The following is a 17,455-nucleotide window of genomic DNA, read 5'->3' as shown; positions in this document are numbered from 1 at the left end:
GTTGACAGGAAGATAATTTTGGGCAGCTATATCACATTTATTATATGGTGGAAGCAACATTTTTGCATAGGCAAGTCACTTCATAGAGCTTCTTCTCCTTAAAAGAAAAAAAAAAGAAAGAAAAACAATAGGAAGCTTCATTTCCAAAAGACATAAAGCTATCACATAAAAACAGAAAAGCACAAATCAAATAATATATTTACAGTTAAAAATAAAAGTAACTTCCTCTTCACAGAAAGGCAGTTAAAGGGAAAAGATTGAAAAGGAAATTCTTCCACCTTGTTTTCATAGCACACTAGGTACAAAGAACTCATGAGCCATTATATAACCATTTCCTTCCTTAAAATATCAACTCCTTTCCACAGACTGACATGTGCTAATATTCTGTTTGAAGAAACATTCTTCAAAGTAATGCACTTCTTATTCAGACATGGCCAGCAGCGCTGGCTGTTTGAATTTTGCAGCGAAGACAGCGTAAAGCATAGCCGGCCTACCAATGGTACAGTGCTCTCCGTTCCATCCCTGGCTACATTCACACTTCCCGTCTTTGCAGGTGCCATGCTCGGCGCAGCGCGGATGGCAGGCTCTCTGGTTGCAGGCTGCGCCCGTCCAGCCCTCCTCGCAGCGACACGTGCCACCCATGCACACACCGTGCGTGCCGCAGTCCACGGAACAGATTTCTGCATTTGAGAGGAGAGAGGGGGAGAAAAGGGGGCAGAGAGCACAGCGGAGAGAGAGGGTATATATTAATTAGCATTGCTACATTTTAATTCAACATATGAAGAATAAAAAAGGCAAAATATTTGAAAGTTAAATCAAAGGAATTTACTGTGAAAGACATTTTTATGTAAGATCCAACAGAACAGAGAGTACAGTTTTATCTCTTTGCTCATGGTCACTTAGCCAGCATACTTTAGTGATGCTTAAGCATTCACAGCTCTTTTGCTACCTCTGGGTAATTTTCAATCATGTTTTTTGTGATCACATATATTTTAAGAATAACCGTTTTTATCTTAGATTACATGGCACTTAGACCTAGCTGAACTTACACTGTACTCACGGTGACTAAATGTAACATATACCTAGATCACTGTGTGTTCTGAGTGAAAATCTAATATGATGAAGTTCATTTTAACAAGTTTTCCCCTCCATACCCTTGTCCCTGTTTCCTTTCGAAGTTAAAATGTGCCATTTCTGACACATTTTTTCATTATAAAGAATCAGCCTTAGTGAGACAAATTATTACTATGCTGACACACTGACATATCTGTTAAATATAAAAGATGATTCTCTTTTACTTTCAGTAAATTTGTATCAGTGACAGCTATGAACAGTCTGGTTTAAATAATAGTTTGTTAAAAAAAAATAAATCAACACACAGCAATTTAACTTGTCATTTACATATAGTAACAGGATCTTGTATCTGATAGAATAATTGAAAAATATATTAACAGCCAAAGGTAGTCAGAGCCCAAACAACGCATATTAAGTCTCAGCTAATACAAGATGATAATTTAGACTGCTAGATTTTGCATTTACAGTTTTGGTTCATTTAGTCAGATTCCAGCAAACTTTACTTCTGCTAAGCAAACAACAGAAAATCAAGAGGAGATACAATACAGCCTAAGGGACTTCTTTAATTTCTTGGCATATAGCTGGTTGTAGCCATGTACTGGTTCACAGAAGTGCTGTATTTAGTTTTTGTTTTCTTGTAAAAGACAACAAGTAACTTAGGAATAAAAGATCAAAACTATTTTTAACAGCAAAAGAAAATTTCATCATTGCAGGAAAGGTTTCTAGCTTCCCAATCAACAGTGTTATTCTTCCGGCTGTTTCAAAGTGCTGTGGAACATTAAACAGTATCAAGGAGCTGCGATATTTCCTGTAAGAAACAGCCCAAAACCTCTGTGAAGAAAGACAGCTGTGATTTCCCCTTCTCCTTTTTTTTGCCCCTTATATAGCATTTTATATCTACTTTGAATTAAATTTTTGATTAAGAGATGGAAGATGGTTTGGTTAACTTTAGGAGGCACAAAATGTCAGTGCAGCTCCAAGAAAGAAAGGTTTATTTCTTTTCAATCTAATCAATTTTTCATTAGGGTGAAGGTGTTTATCAGCTTTTAGCACACTAGCTTTGAGCAAGATGCGTCAATCTTTGTAATGAATTTATTAATTAGAGCTAATTTAATTGAAGTGGAATTGAAGGGCTAATTAACGGACAAACTGCTGATGAAGATAGAGGAAAGCTCTGCTGATTTCAAACCTATAAAACCCTCTGATGGAAATAACTCATTCTTTTCTTCATCGAGCAACTTAACAACACGTTTATGGGCAACATTTACTTTTTTAGTGTACTACTCTGAAGGTCGTTTAGCACAGCTTCTGCAAATAATCTGCACACGGTTTTACAAAGCTCTTTTTTGAGTCTGACATACTTGAAATATTTGAGATTAGAAACATTTTATGTTATTTTAATGACAAATCATTCCTTGAAACATAAGTAAAAGATTAAGCATAATTGGTCATCAAAAAAATGTGTAGAGAACATCGTGTCAATAAATAGGGGATCCATGTTTTGTCTGAGAAGTAGGAAGGGTCTCTCATGAATAGTCAGTTTTAGTGCCAGAAATGCTCAGAGAAGAATTTTTTCTTCTAAACAAATTTCACAGAAGACAACATTTTCTTCTGTCACTTTTTCTTGAATGTTTGGAACTCTGTCCTATCACTCTTGTATGCATAAAACATAAAGGAGTATCACAGATCCTGGTCAGGAAGTACATTTGTTTTAAAAAGATGGTTCCTCATGAAAAAGTTATATTTATTCATAAGCTGGCATAAACCCAGCTAGCCCATGTGTTCAGTTTTCATTAACAAAATGTCTGAGTTCTTAGGTGAACTGGTTTAGACAAATATATGTCTCACAGTTAGACATGATTTGTTTTTTGATATGTGGCTACCAAACAAGATCCTAAAAAATCATATTTGTCAAAAAGCTGCTGTCATACTTTATAAATATTTAGATTTTGCTCTCTGTGCTACTACCTCTAGTTTTCTCCTTTTGTTTCTAAGCTCAGACTATGGGTTTAATAAGCTCAGTTTCATATTTCAAGAAATCCCTCTGTTCTTCACTCCTACCAACTCCTTCTACCCTGGCAGCCTGTACCCTGCCTTGAAAGCTGTTTAAGATTCATTCTCGCATTCCCTTTGCCTTCAAACTTGAATGCTGTCTGTTTTTCAAGAAAAATGGCTCCAAATAGTAGAAGAGATTTTTAAAATGTGACTGTCTCTGGTTTCACAAGTGTAGTTTCAAGTTTCTAAACAGATGTATGAGGTAAGATTATGCAGAATACCTGAAGTCACCAGGTGAATGCAGCGAAAAGATACAAACAAATACATTGATTTTCAAATCTTTGAAACTCACCAATTATTTTGAACCTTTGAATCAATTCACAGTTCATGCTGAAGTCAACTCCAAGACATCAATCAGCTCAGCAGGCCAGGTCTTTACAAAATACTGTCATTAAAATGCTCCTATTTAGAATAAGAACATTTTACAAAATGTCAGTGCTTTGAACTCTTACCATTGGAGCAATCTGGACCTGTCCAGTTGGGGTCACAGGTGCAGGTACCACTCTCTTGAAGGTAGGTGCCATGACCAGAGCACTGGTCAGAGCACATTGTCTTCAGGATTTCACAGTTGTTGCCACCCCAGCCCGGGTTGCAGTGGCACTCGCCGTGGATGCACATGCCATGGCTGGAGCAGGCTGGGTCCAAGCAATCCGCTGCAGGGAGATGAGAGAGGTCAGTTTAAACCTGTCATTCCTGACAACAGTAATCAACTCCTAGATGCTCATGGCACTTTTGGGCTTAATTCATATTTTAAGACCTTACAAAATAGGCAGCATTGCATTCATCTTAAAAGTAAACATTAGTAAGTTGACGCTGAGAAGTTCACCTTTCTTTCATTACAATGAGTGAGGAAAAGACAGAGTGAACCAAGGTATCTTGATGCCAGCCTCCCTTCTCTGGCTACAAGTTAAATCACTCTTTGTCATCACTACTTGCATTGCCGTAATTTTCCTTGTAAGAACACCTTGTTTCCACATCACTTTCTGATACTATGAAATCTGTGCATGCACATAACTGTCATGAAGACAATTACAGGTTACCACTGAGTTAACAGAGAATCTTTCAAGGTTTGCTAATTTTTCTGAATAACAAGAAGATTGGCTTTGAGTCTCGGGCAACTGATCTTGATTCTGCCTAATCACAGTGTAACAAGTGTTGGGATTCCCTGCAGCACTTGGTATGAACTGACCCCATCCACTGCTATACAGTTTTGACAGCTGTACAGGACCCTCAACTTGTCTCAGAAATGAATGAGTTGCATCCTGTCTATCTGTCTTAATTCACTTTAATGTGCCTTAGATGACGAGATTTAATTTAGCAATTTGACTCAATAAAATGTTACACTTGTAGGGTCAATGGTCTGAAAATTTAATTCCAGAGACTTAATTGCATTACTTTGTATGTGGAGATCAATAAAATCAATTTGATTGAGGAAGAAAATGGCACTTTTTACTTCCTAAAAAAGCAGAATGGAAAACGAACTGCATTTTGCTGCACACCAGAACCAATATTATTATACACATCTCTGGAATACAAAAATGATGCATCATTTTTCACTCTGATGCACTTGAATCAGCACTTTCCACAATGTGGTCAGTGGAAAAGATCACTAACAAATGCAATACATTAGCAATTCACTCTATCCTGTGAAAATTCATTAAGTATTCCTACATCTGTATTTTGGGTGCTTTCTTCTTAGCTGAACTCAGCCAGAAAAAAATAAAAATACTGGCAAGCAAAAAGATAATGCATGTTACTCAGAATTTTCCCACTGCTTACTTGAGAATAAATAAGGCATAATAATCATGTAGAATTCAGAGATACTAGTGATTCCCAAACTTGATTTGTAGTATTCTAAAATGATTTTTGAAGAAACATGGTTAGTGCATAAGATCTAGATCTAGAAAAACTGATAGGGCTGGATGTGCCAGCTGTAAACCTGTTGTAAACAACAGCCGACGCTGGTGTAAATATATCCTAATTTACCTTCTTCACAGTTTTCTCCTTTATACCCAGAGTTGCAGGCACAAGAGCCCATGATGCAAATGCCCCGGCCCCCACACTGGGGATCGATGCACTGACTTGTAGGCACATCACACTCGGTGCCCTTCCAGCCGCTGTAACACAGGCAGCGTCCTTTGGAGTATTGCCCATTGCCACTGCACAGCACTGGGCAGGCTGCTGTGAAACAAAACATGGCAGAAAAATTAAAACCAAGGTCTTCATCAAAGCTTTATAAAGAAGAACATGTAAGAAGCTGCTTTTCTGATGTATTTGTCTTCATGCTCACTTAGACTGACTCGAGAAAAGCATTGGGTTGATTTACCTCTCGAACAATCGGGGCCCAGAAACCCAGGAAAACAATGGCAGGATCCAGAAACACATTCACCATTACCATGGCAATTTCGGGGGCATTCCACCACAGACTCTAAAGGGAAAAAGAGAAGGATAATTTACAGATGCCCACTGCATGAAGTACTTATCATGTGAATCACTACTATCTGACAGCGTGCTCTTGGTCCAAGAAGTGTTTATGTTTGGTTTGTTTGAAGAGCACAAATAGCTGTGATCTTCTATTGCTGATGCCTCTAGTATCTTAGGATATTATATTCCAACAAAAAGGCTAAAATTATAATGGTAAAACTATATGAGCTCCATACTTAAAATCTGTGCCCTGTGTCATTTAACAAATACTTCAAAAGAGTGTCCTTTCAAACATCATTTTACTAGAAGGCACACCCCTTATGCTTTATATGAAGAAATTAAAATATACACTCTGTGTTTTATTCTGAGCAGCAAAGGAAACACTGTGACTGGAAAACCCATGAAAAAAAAAGATCATTTAACTATGAAAACTTATCTATGTATTTCTAAAAAACCTGACCAGTAACTAGCATTTGATAAGAGCTTTAAAGATTATGCTTACCTATAATTATGGTATTAAAAGACACCTGCTCTGCATTTTTCCCATCATTGTAAAAGGCAAGGTGCCAGATGCCAGAATCCAAATACTGGATAAAACCTGCCTCGTGGAGACTGACAGACCTCGCCTGCCGCCCCGCTCGCTCTGACTCCAGCAGGTTGCGTTGCTCCCTTGCGATCAGCCGGCTGCCATCCAGGAGCTCCACAAAGTCGTACTGCAAAGAGAAACAGACAGGAACCTGACAAAGTCATGGGATGACCCACGGCATTGTCAGCTTCCCCACAACACCCTCACAACATGCTTGTATATTTTGACCGAGAGTTTCCTTTTGGAGCAGGGAAGTGGGAGCTGAAACCAAACCTTGCTTCTTTCTTTGCCCCTTGCGAAGCATTCAAACAAAATTACCAACTAGTTCTCATGCTTATTAGAGTGGCTTTTTCAGTGACAAGTGGCCAATGAACCTATTACACACATTGGGGGAAGAAAACATTAGTTGAAATGAGTCTTTAGTCATGACTGCCACCTGAATTACAGGTGAGACCTAACTTTCCAACTCTGTTATACGCATATGGGTTAATAATAATATCCAACACTAATAATCTACTTTTCTTCATTTAGTTTCAGATGAAGGATTAAACTGCTCAATCCCCCTTTTGCACAGTGTGGAATTGTGGAGGAAGGAAAGCAAGAGCTTTACTTTGCATTGCAGAAGCTCAAAAGAGGAGATGGAAAGCAGAAAACATCGCAACTGTTGAAAATGACAAACTGACAAAAAACCTGTACCTCCAGTCAAGGGACAGCACACACTGCATTTTTAACAATCATCAGTGGGGCCTTGAAAAATGTAGTGGCATCTCAGCTGATACAACAAGCAAACTCACAACACAAGGTTTGATGCACGTTAATCTTAACTAAGGCTAATGGGACCTGGAGGGATAAAACTGCTCCAGGCCCTACATTTATTTACACTACCTAGAGTCTGTTCTCATGGCTTGAAAGTTGTCCTCTGCCTCTTTTGCATGTAAAGATCAATATGTATAGAGCAAAATTAAAGAGCATTCTTGCTTGTGGTAGAGGGTGTCTGCTTTTCCTGCCAAGACTGTTCAAAGTTTCCCTTTTACTGTGACACATGTTTATCGTATGAAGTGAACTGTAACACATAAACCTTCAATCTTCCCACACGTTGGAGATCTTTCTCAAATGGAATTACATCAAGGGCCTATTAAAGTAAAGGCCAGCATATGAAACCACTGATTCAGCTGAGCTGGGATAAGATCAGTTCCCAGGACCAGATAATCAGTGATTTTACACCCTGACTTGTGACCTTCAGAAACTGTTCCCAGGACAAAGGAAAATATGATAGCCTTTGTCCTGGAACAAGGGTTTAAGTGCTTATGATCCCTTCTTGAAATTGCAGGCCAAAATTCACTGCTATTCTAAGACTGTTCCTCCCTAGTATGTGAAGGAAATGCATTGTTAATACGCCTCCATCAACACCTGAGACACTTGCCCAGCTATGTCTGAACGAGCAGAATAGAATATAATGTGATTAGGATGCAGTATCTCAGTAGCTTTGTATGTGCTGCATCACATGAAAATGAATGCAATCGTTTTGGGAGAGCAACAATTATTCACAACCATTCAACATTCTCATTTGTCAGAGCATTAAATATTTATCTTATATTGTGTGAGACAGAAAAACAATTTAATTTTTTTTAACTCTTGCCTGACTCAAGAGCACTTCTCTCTGGTGGTTCTCACTAATATTTTAAAAAAGGGAAAGCTTGGGGAGCTCTGAGTTTTAACAAGTCAATTATAGACATTAAGAGCGACTTTGCCATTTGTATACGGCAGGAGATCACTTTTGTAGAAGGACAATTTCAGACTAAAACTGTATTTTTGATACAGAAACAAGTGGTTACACTACTAGATTGACCACTAATGGCTGGCTGACAAGCACAGTACAATTAATGATTTCATATTTGTAATGTAATAAGGACATATGCTGTTACCATAACACCATTTTAGACTACATTTCACAAGTCATACAGAAAGGAATTTACTGTTCATTCTGTCCCCCAGCATAAAACAATAATGGATCTTAACTCTTTTAATATTTTTATATTTAGGATATGATAACAAAAACAGACTGGAAAAACAATTATCTTCATAAGCAAAACCATGCCAATTTAATTTTCCTTCTACTAGAATAAATTAATTACCTTTATATTGAGCCTAAAGGTACTGATTTGCCCTACCATTCATACGGTTTTGCTTTAAACCAAAATCCCTTTTTTATTCTTAAAAGTCTCTTTAAATAAACATATTGATTCTCTGGCTGCAATGGAACTGACATTTTTAGAAAGTGTCACAAAGACTTTCAGGCTTGCATTGATTGGGTTTTGAATGGACAGCCACCGTCAATTATTTCTAGTTGATTTATTTATGATTCCCCAGAAAGAGAGAACTATGCATCTCAGATCAGTCTGTGACACACACATAGTAGCTGTGCTTGAGACTAATTTTGGCACCTAAAGAAAATACAGCAAGGCAACCAAAAATTCTTTCCTGATTACAATACATCAAACCACTTCCTATATGCTGCATCCCTATTATTTGGTATTATGGGACAGAACAAGAGTTAAATTTGCTGCATTCTCTTATTACTTAATAATAAAGTGCTAAGCAACTGATAGGAATGTTTTATATACAATTCATCCTGTTCCAAGACAAGAGTGTAAACTAAGATTTCTTGAGATCTCTCCCAATCTCATTTCTATCATATTTTTACTATGTCCCTTGCACTAGTAGGATAACTGTCATCAGAGGTTGCACAGTTATGGACAGGTATTGACTCCAGTTTCTTCTTACTCATTGTCAGGTTTTAACGGGGTACAAAAAAGAGGTGGATAAACAGGCAAAGGGTACAGGAGAGAAGTGGAGAACAACATGGTAAATGTAACAAGCAAGTTTCTTATTACAGTCAAAGGTAACAATGGAGAGAAGGCAGACATTGGTAGAAACATCAAAGCAGAAAGGAAGGAGCTAAAGAAGACTGTGGTATGTGGTTATGCATGTTGGGTATCATGGGCAAATTAGCAAAGATATTGGAGGGGGACAGGTGATAAGGCAATTTTACAAATGCTAGCAGAGTGGTAATAATGAGGTTTTTATTATTTAACAAAAGATCTGAAAAATCAAATACTGATGTTTGAGAGACAAGCAGCAGTTGCCACTTTGCATAAATTTTGTTATTAGCACTTGTCACTCTGTGACTAGGAGATAAGCACAGATAGCATTCAAGAGATGCAGACATGAAGTGATGTATATGGGTAAGATCCTACTTTTCAAAGTCCCCATGAAACAACCCTAGCTTTACACATCTACATGGGCCCTGAGCCAATTTTTATAATTTTGAGATGAGATCTTGGACCTATGGTAGACAGATTACAGAAATATCAGTTCTGTGATTAAAAAAAAAAAGAGAAAGTAAAAAGTAGACATCATTAAGGCATTGTATGAAACTGTCATAGTTAAACACCTGTTATGTTCACAGTTTTTCTGGTCTCCACACCTCAAAAAGGCTGCCTTAAAGCTGGAGAAAGTTCAGAAAAGGCCAAGGATGACCAAAGGATTGAAGCACCTTTAATAAAATTTATGAGAAAGCAGTCTGGAAAAAATACAACTCATGACACTAGTGATCTATAAAAAAAGGGTGGCATGGAGAAGAAATATGTGAGAAACTCTCCACTGCCTCTTCCAAAACACTAGCAACAGTGAGAGAAACAAAAACTACCAGGAGGCTGTCTTAAAACACACTTAAGAGTACAGTGTGAGATGTGTAGTTAAGCCTTGATGCAAATGTCACAGATACTAAAAGCTTCCATAGGTTCAAAGGTGACCACACAAACTCACTGAAAAAAATAAACTATCTAAGGCCGTAAAATACAAAGACAGCATCTTTGACTCAGCAAAGTCCTTCAGCCTTAAAACTCTGGAGGTCAAAAGCATATTGTGGGAAGAATAACTACGGTACTGTCATGCTGCTATATTAATCTCTACATATGACCACCATCACAGACAGAAGGTAGGGCTAGATAGGCCTTTGATCAAACTCAGCGTAGACATTCATGTGTTTTTGTACTATGTTCCTACGACATTTGGAACCATATGAGTAAGCTGCCTTGCCTGATGGAAGGATGCAGTGAAGCCCAACATCAGTTGTTAGTCTGACTCTGCTAGCTATGCCTGGCTTGCAGTTAGGAACTTTTGTCAGTACAAGCCATAAGGGTTAAGGGAAATAAGAAAGCAATAAATCGATTTATGCTTGCCGTCCCCTCAGTTTTCTGTTTCATTAGATGTATTTTTGCCTAAATACATTATTTCGTTCATGTAAGTTACTTTGATATAAATACATATTTTATCAATGCAAGTTGTGTCTTCACCAGACACAAGTCCTGTGTTATCCCTTTGTTGGAGAAAGGCCTAAACTGTTGAGAGAGATTTTACTCCATTTTTTTGCCCCACAAGCAGGAGCACAGTCACCAAAAAAACATAACCTTTCACTGAAACTGCCTTTTTAGGATATTACATACGTGCTTTATCTCAGGTACTTAAGCAGACATCACTGGGTTCAAGGTCATATAAACATTCTGATAAACTTGCACCCTTGGGAATCTTCAGCAGCCCTGTAAGTTCACTAGGGCACTGATAAGTAAGCATGCCTAATTTTTCAATGTATCAAGTGTCAGTCAATGGTTTGTAAAAAATACTGTAATTATATACCAGGCAAAAATAGGACAAGAGAGCTTGACCTATATCCTGAGAACAATATATTCAAAATGTCACAGAAACTACAGAAAATACAGTAGCAGAATTTGCCTATGATTCTTTTTGTTGTATCATACTTAAACATTAATAAGAACCAGTAATCTGCGTAACACAAGTGATGGTAAACAGATTTAGTAGTCTCCCTTTCTGTGTTTTTGGATAAAGGACACTTCTATTTAATTTTCACCCTTTTAAGAGGATAAGGAATCAAGTAAGGATCTTTTTTTTTATAGACCTGCGTACTTGCATGACTTCTCATATAAATGCACAATCCAGAACAGCTTCTTCAGTTTTATTCATTCTTGCCACACATGTATTCCCCTAACTCCTGTTATTATTTTTATCATTGAGATGGCATTTGTATTCCAAACCCCTATTTCCAATGGCTGATAACTTTCTGAATCAATTTTCTTTACACTAGACTTTCTTATGCTTGTTGTCTGCCTGAGGGTAGGTGTTCATACGTGAAGGTCTGAAGAAAATCCACTTAATCATTTTTATGAGGATCAAATTTTTAAGTAAACGTAACTGTACTTTCTGCATTCAGTGAAGTGTTTGTAATTTAATGGAAACTAAACTAAAAAATAAAGTTAATGTAACATTCTGTGATTTTAGCTGCGTTGCTGACCCTTTCTCTGTGGTTTGATACTGTTAAATAAGTGTAATAATTACATATATTTCTATGTTCTGCATCTTTTAAAAAATATGCTTGAAGAAAAAACCAAAATAAATTTAAATAGCACAGTAGCATGAAAACCAAAATTAAAAAAAATATGGGATTACATTAAAATATATTAATTTTGCAGTTATGGATCTGCTGTTGCAACTGTGTATCAGGCATAATCAGTCAAGCTTCGATCCAATTATACCATTAGGTTGCTATACTTAGATTTGTGTCCAGGGCAAATCCATACACTTAAAATATAAATCAGTAAAATGTTGCTCCAAATGGAATAGAAGAGCATGAGCTGAAATACCTTTTCAGGTGGAAAAACGGATCAGAGACAGGACTTGGATAAATACTGCACTGAAAGACATCTAAGCTTGGAGGGTCTTAAATCTTTAAAATAAAATATGAATAGAATTGATTCTAAAGTACCATCTCAGGCAATGATTCTCCCTTTCTCCTGCCAATCCAGAAGACTGTTCATTCTTTTACACTTTAACTTTTCTCTAACTATGGATAAAGAGTGTTTCTTTGTTAGTAGGCAAAGGTGTGGCCACATGCAATAAAAAGTGCCATTAAAAACCTCTGAGGGGTGGAACAGAATAAATCCTCTGGGGCACTTAAGAACAAAGTTTCAAGACACCAGATGCCTAGTGAAGACTGTCACTTTTACAACCCTAGTTCACTGTATCTTTGTAGACACATATTACATATTTTGTCTTTTATGTATTTATTTAGTGAGACACCAAGCTGTAAATACTGTAGTATTTCCTTGTCTTCTTGTTTGGAAATTTCACTAATGTGCTGTTTCTCAAGAACTCTCAACCACGTGTGAGGCCATAGATGCTATATTAGTTTGCTTAGGTTTTTAAAGATATGTCTATGTACTACAGAAGGAAAAATGTACCCATAAACTGTGCATAAAATGACTCTGTATCTGAAGTATCATTATTGATTAGGCATTAGAACAGCTCATAAATAAGAACACCCTCCACCCCCATTTTGGATCCCAACACTTAAGAGTATTGCAAATGTTCTGGACATCACATGAGATCAATAAAGTATAAAAAGTAAAAATATAATCATGAAAATGGAAAAGTACATAATTGAGAGAGAGGAAAATTATATAAAAGATAAAAGCTTACAGTTTTCAATAATGTGTCCTTTTAAAGCAAGCAGTTCTCACCTGAGTGTGTGAAGGTGGTAAGCCTTTTCGACCATATACTCCAATCAATGCATCTTTCTGAAGGGATATATTGAATTTTAGGAATTGTGGCTGATCAATGAAGAGTTGTGATCTCCAAAAAATTCCAGGGGGAACTTCTTGTATTGCTCTTCGGCCTATATCAAGTTCTCCAGAATCTATAGTGTTGTTTTCTTGTGCAAATCCCCCTAATTTTCCTGACAGATTAGAATAATAAGGAGATAAAAAATTAGTGTTCCTTTCTGGCTTTCAATCATTCTTCATATAAACCTTCAAATCACCTCAGAAAAAATGTTACCTGACAATGTTTCTCAGTATAAGATCCCAGGAATTCTTTGATTTGGAATAAACAGGCAAAGATACCACAAATACCTACCAATTAAAAATGCTGTAGCATCCCTAAGGGTGAGCATTACGGGGACAGTTTAGGATCTACATTAAACTATTCTTTTTTTTTTTCCCCCAGGCATTTTAACAGGAGTTTTCCAGAATAAAGTCTCACACTAAAAAAAAAATTAAGATAAAGGGAAATGCAGCATACAGATTTTAAGAATAATAGATACATAACCATAAGCAGTCAAGAGAACTAATATACAATGTTTACCATATTAAATATCAGAGCATTTATACAATGCTAAAAAATTGACAGCTCTACTTCCCTATTTTTCGTTTTGTATTCCCCCTCACAAAAGGCAATGTTTCTTGCTCCATTGCACATATGTTCTTATGCCATAATGCCTACATTCTCGGCACTCCCTAGCCTTAGTCTCAGGCTTGTTATCACCTCCTTATCCACCTCCATACCCTTACTGTTTCCTGAAAAATTTGTATACTAGCATGTCAATGGCTGGTACTTTCACTACTTTTTATATTATGAATATGCATTTATCTTGCAGTCCAATCACTATGAGTAAGAACATAGCACTGAATGCATTAATGATTTTTCTCTATAAAGCATTTGTGCAACTATCAGTTAGGCTTAGGAGGTCAGGGATGAAAATGCCCACAACAAGCAAAGAAGATGCTAACATGCAAAAGACACATGGTGTCAAATGCTAACACTGAAAAACTGGACTACTGGTTGTGGCATTGAAGAAGAGGGAAAATGAGTCATGAACTTTAGATATCCCCAACAAACTTTTTGTTTAAGTAGCTAGGTCCAAGAAACAGTAAAAAAAATTGTGGTTTTAGTTGTTAAAGTGTCTTCTATTTGCTAGATTTGTAAGGAAACAGAATTACTATGAATGACGCACTTAATAAGTGTTTTGCACAAACCGTCACCACCCAGCTTTAAAATGTGGGATAGTTTAGGTGAGTTTGCAGCAAGACTGTTTGAGGCCAAAAAGTCAGGTCTGATGTTCACGCACTAACTCCAAGCTGTGGAGCTGGACATAGGCAGTCTTGGAAGTTTGTGCCAGGGTCAAAGCCTACGTCAACATGATGGAATCAATGCTGTCAAATACTGACTAAGACGCAAAGATGGGTGTAAGAACTTGCTTACCAATATATGTCAACTCTGGAGTAAGTAATGACATATTTAAGCAGCTGGCACATCAAGGTGAGGCTTGAGTGAAGAAATATAAAGAAAAATAGGACTGCTGTTATAGTCTTAGAGTTTGCTGTGTTTTTACCAATTTACATTTTTTTTTCAGCAGCTAGCCTATTACAAAAATTGAACTAAATCCATCTGAATGTGATGCTGACTTGTTTGCATACAAGTGTTCTGAAGAACTGACAATACTGCCCTGTCTTTTATGTTCAAATTCTACATTATTCATCATTTGATGGAACAAACTGACACAACCTTTTTGCAAACATTTAGACTGTAAAAAAAATAGAATAAAATCTGAAATGCCAGGTGAGGTCACAGATTGATCCTCACCACTTTTTGTGCATCCAAAATGAACTGCAACTGCTGTTGAATTAAACAGGTACAGAAGCACTGCTGAGAGGCCTTAAGTGGGGGCTTGTATTATTATCATCAGAGCTGTGTCACAACGCATTGCAGTCACTGAAAATGTCTCACTGCATTGTCACACTGATCAGAGTTCTGCTGAGAAGAGTCAGTGAAATATCTGACCTTGCAGAAACCATTTTTTTACACTTTTAAGGATGAGTCTGATGCTTTTCTAACTTTGGACTTAACCTTTCATAATATTCATATGTTATTCTAGAAGATGGATCTGTACTCACTATTTCAGTTTATTTAAGCATTTGTTTTTTACCCTCTTCCTTCAAATTTAAGCATATTGTATTGTATAAATTCACACACTGATGACTCGTAATCACTAAACAATAAACACTTGTTTGCAGTATTGATCTGCTGCTTCCCCTATTTCTACATTTCACATGAAAAACAACTGACTTGTACTACTGAAAACATGAACTGGAGAGCTTAGGCAGTTGGAGTTTATCAAACATTTTGACCAACTTGCCAGGAATGCCTATTATTAGGGTTCAAAACTCAGCAGATAATATTCCTATGGACTCCCATTTTCTTCACAAAAAAGAGGTAGTTTTACCCTGTAGCCACACGCCCCTTTAGCACCCCACCACCTCTCTCAAAATAGTCGCTGTCTGTTTGCACTCTCAAGGTTAGGGCACTAATTATTCTTTGTTCCCTGTTGTATCTCAATGAGCATAAGAAAGATCCTTGCAGTGTCATCATCATATTTTCACTGTCTAAACAGTAAGAGTTCTTGCGCACAGCTTTAATTCAAAACATGAAATATCATGTTCATTCACATTTACTGTGAGGGTGGTTGGAATTTCTCAAGTCTAAATCAGAGTATCAGGATATTACCAGGGCACTAAAAAGGGGTGGTACCAGAAGTTGTTCAGCTGTCAAAGTATTCAAATCAAGGCTTCACTGATTTGTCCTTACAGTTTTCAGTAACTGGTATGATAGCATGGGGCCCCTGCTCCTTAAATTTCACATCTAGTCATCACACTTTGCTGTCTGCCTAACCAGTCCTTCTTTTGTGGTTTAAAATGTGTATTCTCTGGTCTATCTGTTGTTTAGTATTGATGTATGCTGATAAATGACCACTTAACATATTCTGCAGAGGACAGCATTTTAACAGTGGATAGAATTAACCCTGTTCTCTTGCACAGTATTTAGGGACATAAGGAAGGAAAAATGGGATTTGATATACTTATTATTTCCTTTTATTTTGGAGGCACTGTATAACTGGTTTTAGTTTGCAAAAAAATTTAAAAATTATCAAGGGAAAAAGAACAATTAGTATTTATAAAATATTTTTAAAAATCAATATATTTTATATAAGAAAGTATACTGGCTATGGAGGGCAGAAGACAACAGGATGATGAGCTGTCACTGCAGCATCAGTATTTATTAACCATTAAGTAGCTTTTTGCTATTCATTCAAAACAAGAACACAGAAAGAGATAAGGACTATCTAACTTCAAGAAAAAAATAGCAGGATAAAGAAACAAAAGAAGAAAAAGTCCTGCTGGAGAAGTTTCATAGGCTTACGAAGATGAAAAAAAAAGTGAACTGAGCTGTATCTTTTCTATAACTTGGAGCTGTGATAACTTGAAATATTTTCAAGATGTCAACTGCAGGCAGAGGCTTCCTCCTTCTCAGTGGTAAGGTCAGCTGTACCTTGTGAATGGGAAAATGGATTTTTGTGTAATGAAGCAAACACTGCATTCATCAACCATTTAAATCAAGTTTTCCATTCAAAACCTATTGATTTTGAAGCCTCTGTTAGCCAGAAGTGCACAAGCTCTTAAATGTTTTGAGAATCTTAAAGGGCAACATGGAAAAAGGTCGATAAAAAATAATCCCTTTATGTGGTTTGTATTTTAAAAGCTCCTACAACAAAATTAAGAAAGTTTTTTTTTCTTACTTTATAAATTGGTTGGATGATTCAGACTCAACATTACATGCTAAAGACTTTGAGAAAACAAATGAACATATTATACCTGACCTATTAAATTTCAGAGAGAAATTAAAAAAAAAAAAGAGAAGAAAACATCATCTTCTGTAGAGAAAAATCCAAGCTATTCCATAGTGAGGACATCATGCCATATGTAGCTCCTTGATCATGAGTTGCCTTCTAAACACAGCTAAGAGAGAAGCTTTGAAAATATGCAAAATCTTCCTGAAGTGCCTTTTCTGGAGTAAACTCTTCAGAAAAAGAGATTATGACAGGGCATGGGGGTAACACACACAAACATACTGTTTTGCCTGAAAACTATACCGAACTTTTGGAACTTCCAAAGACTGAATCTTGGTATCAGGTCCCCCTTATGAAACAGTGTGACCTGTCACCTTGAGCTCCCTGGCTTTGTTGTGGCCCTTTCTACAACACAAGACCCCAGCCCTGCTGGCCCCTAAGGCAGGATGGTCCAAGCCAGGCTCAGCATCATGCTGCAATCTCTGAGGACCCCAAAACAACCATTGTGTTATCAAATATTTTAGAGTAAGCAGAAGTTCTGCTTCTCTGAATATGATGAGAGCTTTTCTATCCTCATCAAATATGACATGTAAATTCCTGTGAGAAATTTTGGTTGACAGCTAGCTTTCCTAGTAAGATCAACATTATTGCTCAGGATCCATGACCCCCTTCACGTGCTAGGTAGGAGAAACTTGCGCTCCTGTTTATTGATTTAAAATTACTATTACTTACAAATGAAATATACAGAATTTTGGAGGAAAACTGTTAAAGTCTGGTGA

The 17,455-nt window shown here is 37.0% G+C and overlaps 1 protein-coding gene across 13 annotated transcripts in view; it reads right to left on the bottom strand.

Annotated features, from left to right (window-relative positions):
• Positions 1-17,455, bottom strand: part of TENM3 (teneurin transmembrane protein 3) — a 459,642-nt gene that overhangs the window by 79,043 nt on the left and 363,144 nt on the right. For all 13 annotated transcript variants that reach the window (XM_017827399.1, XM_017827086.1, XM_017827468.1 and 10 more), the window contains 6 exons: positions 12,736-12,950; positions 6,056-6,266; positions 5,456-5,557; positions 5,116-5,310; positions 3,582-3,782; positions 495-680 (listed from right to left, as the gene is read on the bottom strand). In XM_017827399.1, coding sequence (XP_017682888.1) covers positions 495-680; positions 3,582-3,782; positions 5,116-5,310; positions 5,456-5,557; positions 6,056-6,266; positions 12,736-12,950 — 1,110 coding nt within the window. The remainder of the gene's footprint in view (positions 1-494; positions 681-3,581; positions 3,783-5,115; positions 5,311-5,455; positions 5,558-6,055; positions 6,267-12,735; positions 12,951-17,455) is intronic.

Source organism: Lepidothrix coronata, unplaced genomic scaffold (genome assembly GCF_001604755.1).
Source record: "Lepidothrix coronata isolate B3197 unplaced genomic scaffold, Lepidothrix_coronata-1.0 Scaffold0, whole genome shotgun sequence".
Taxonomy (NCBI): domain Eukaryota; kingdom Metazoa; phylum Chordata; class Aves; order Passeriformes; family Pipridae; genus Lepidothrix; species Lepidothrix coronata.
The sequence above is the reverse complement of the archived record's forward strand: the minus strand, read 5'-3'. Positions and strand labels throughout refer to the sequence as shown.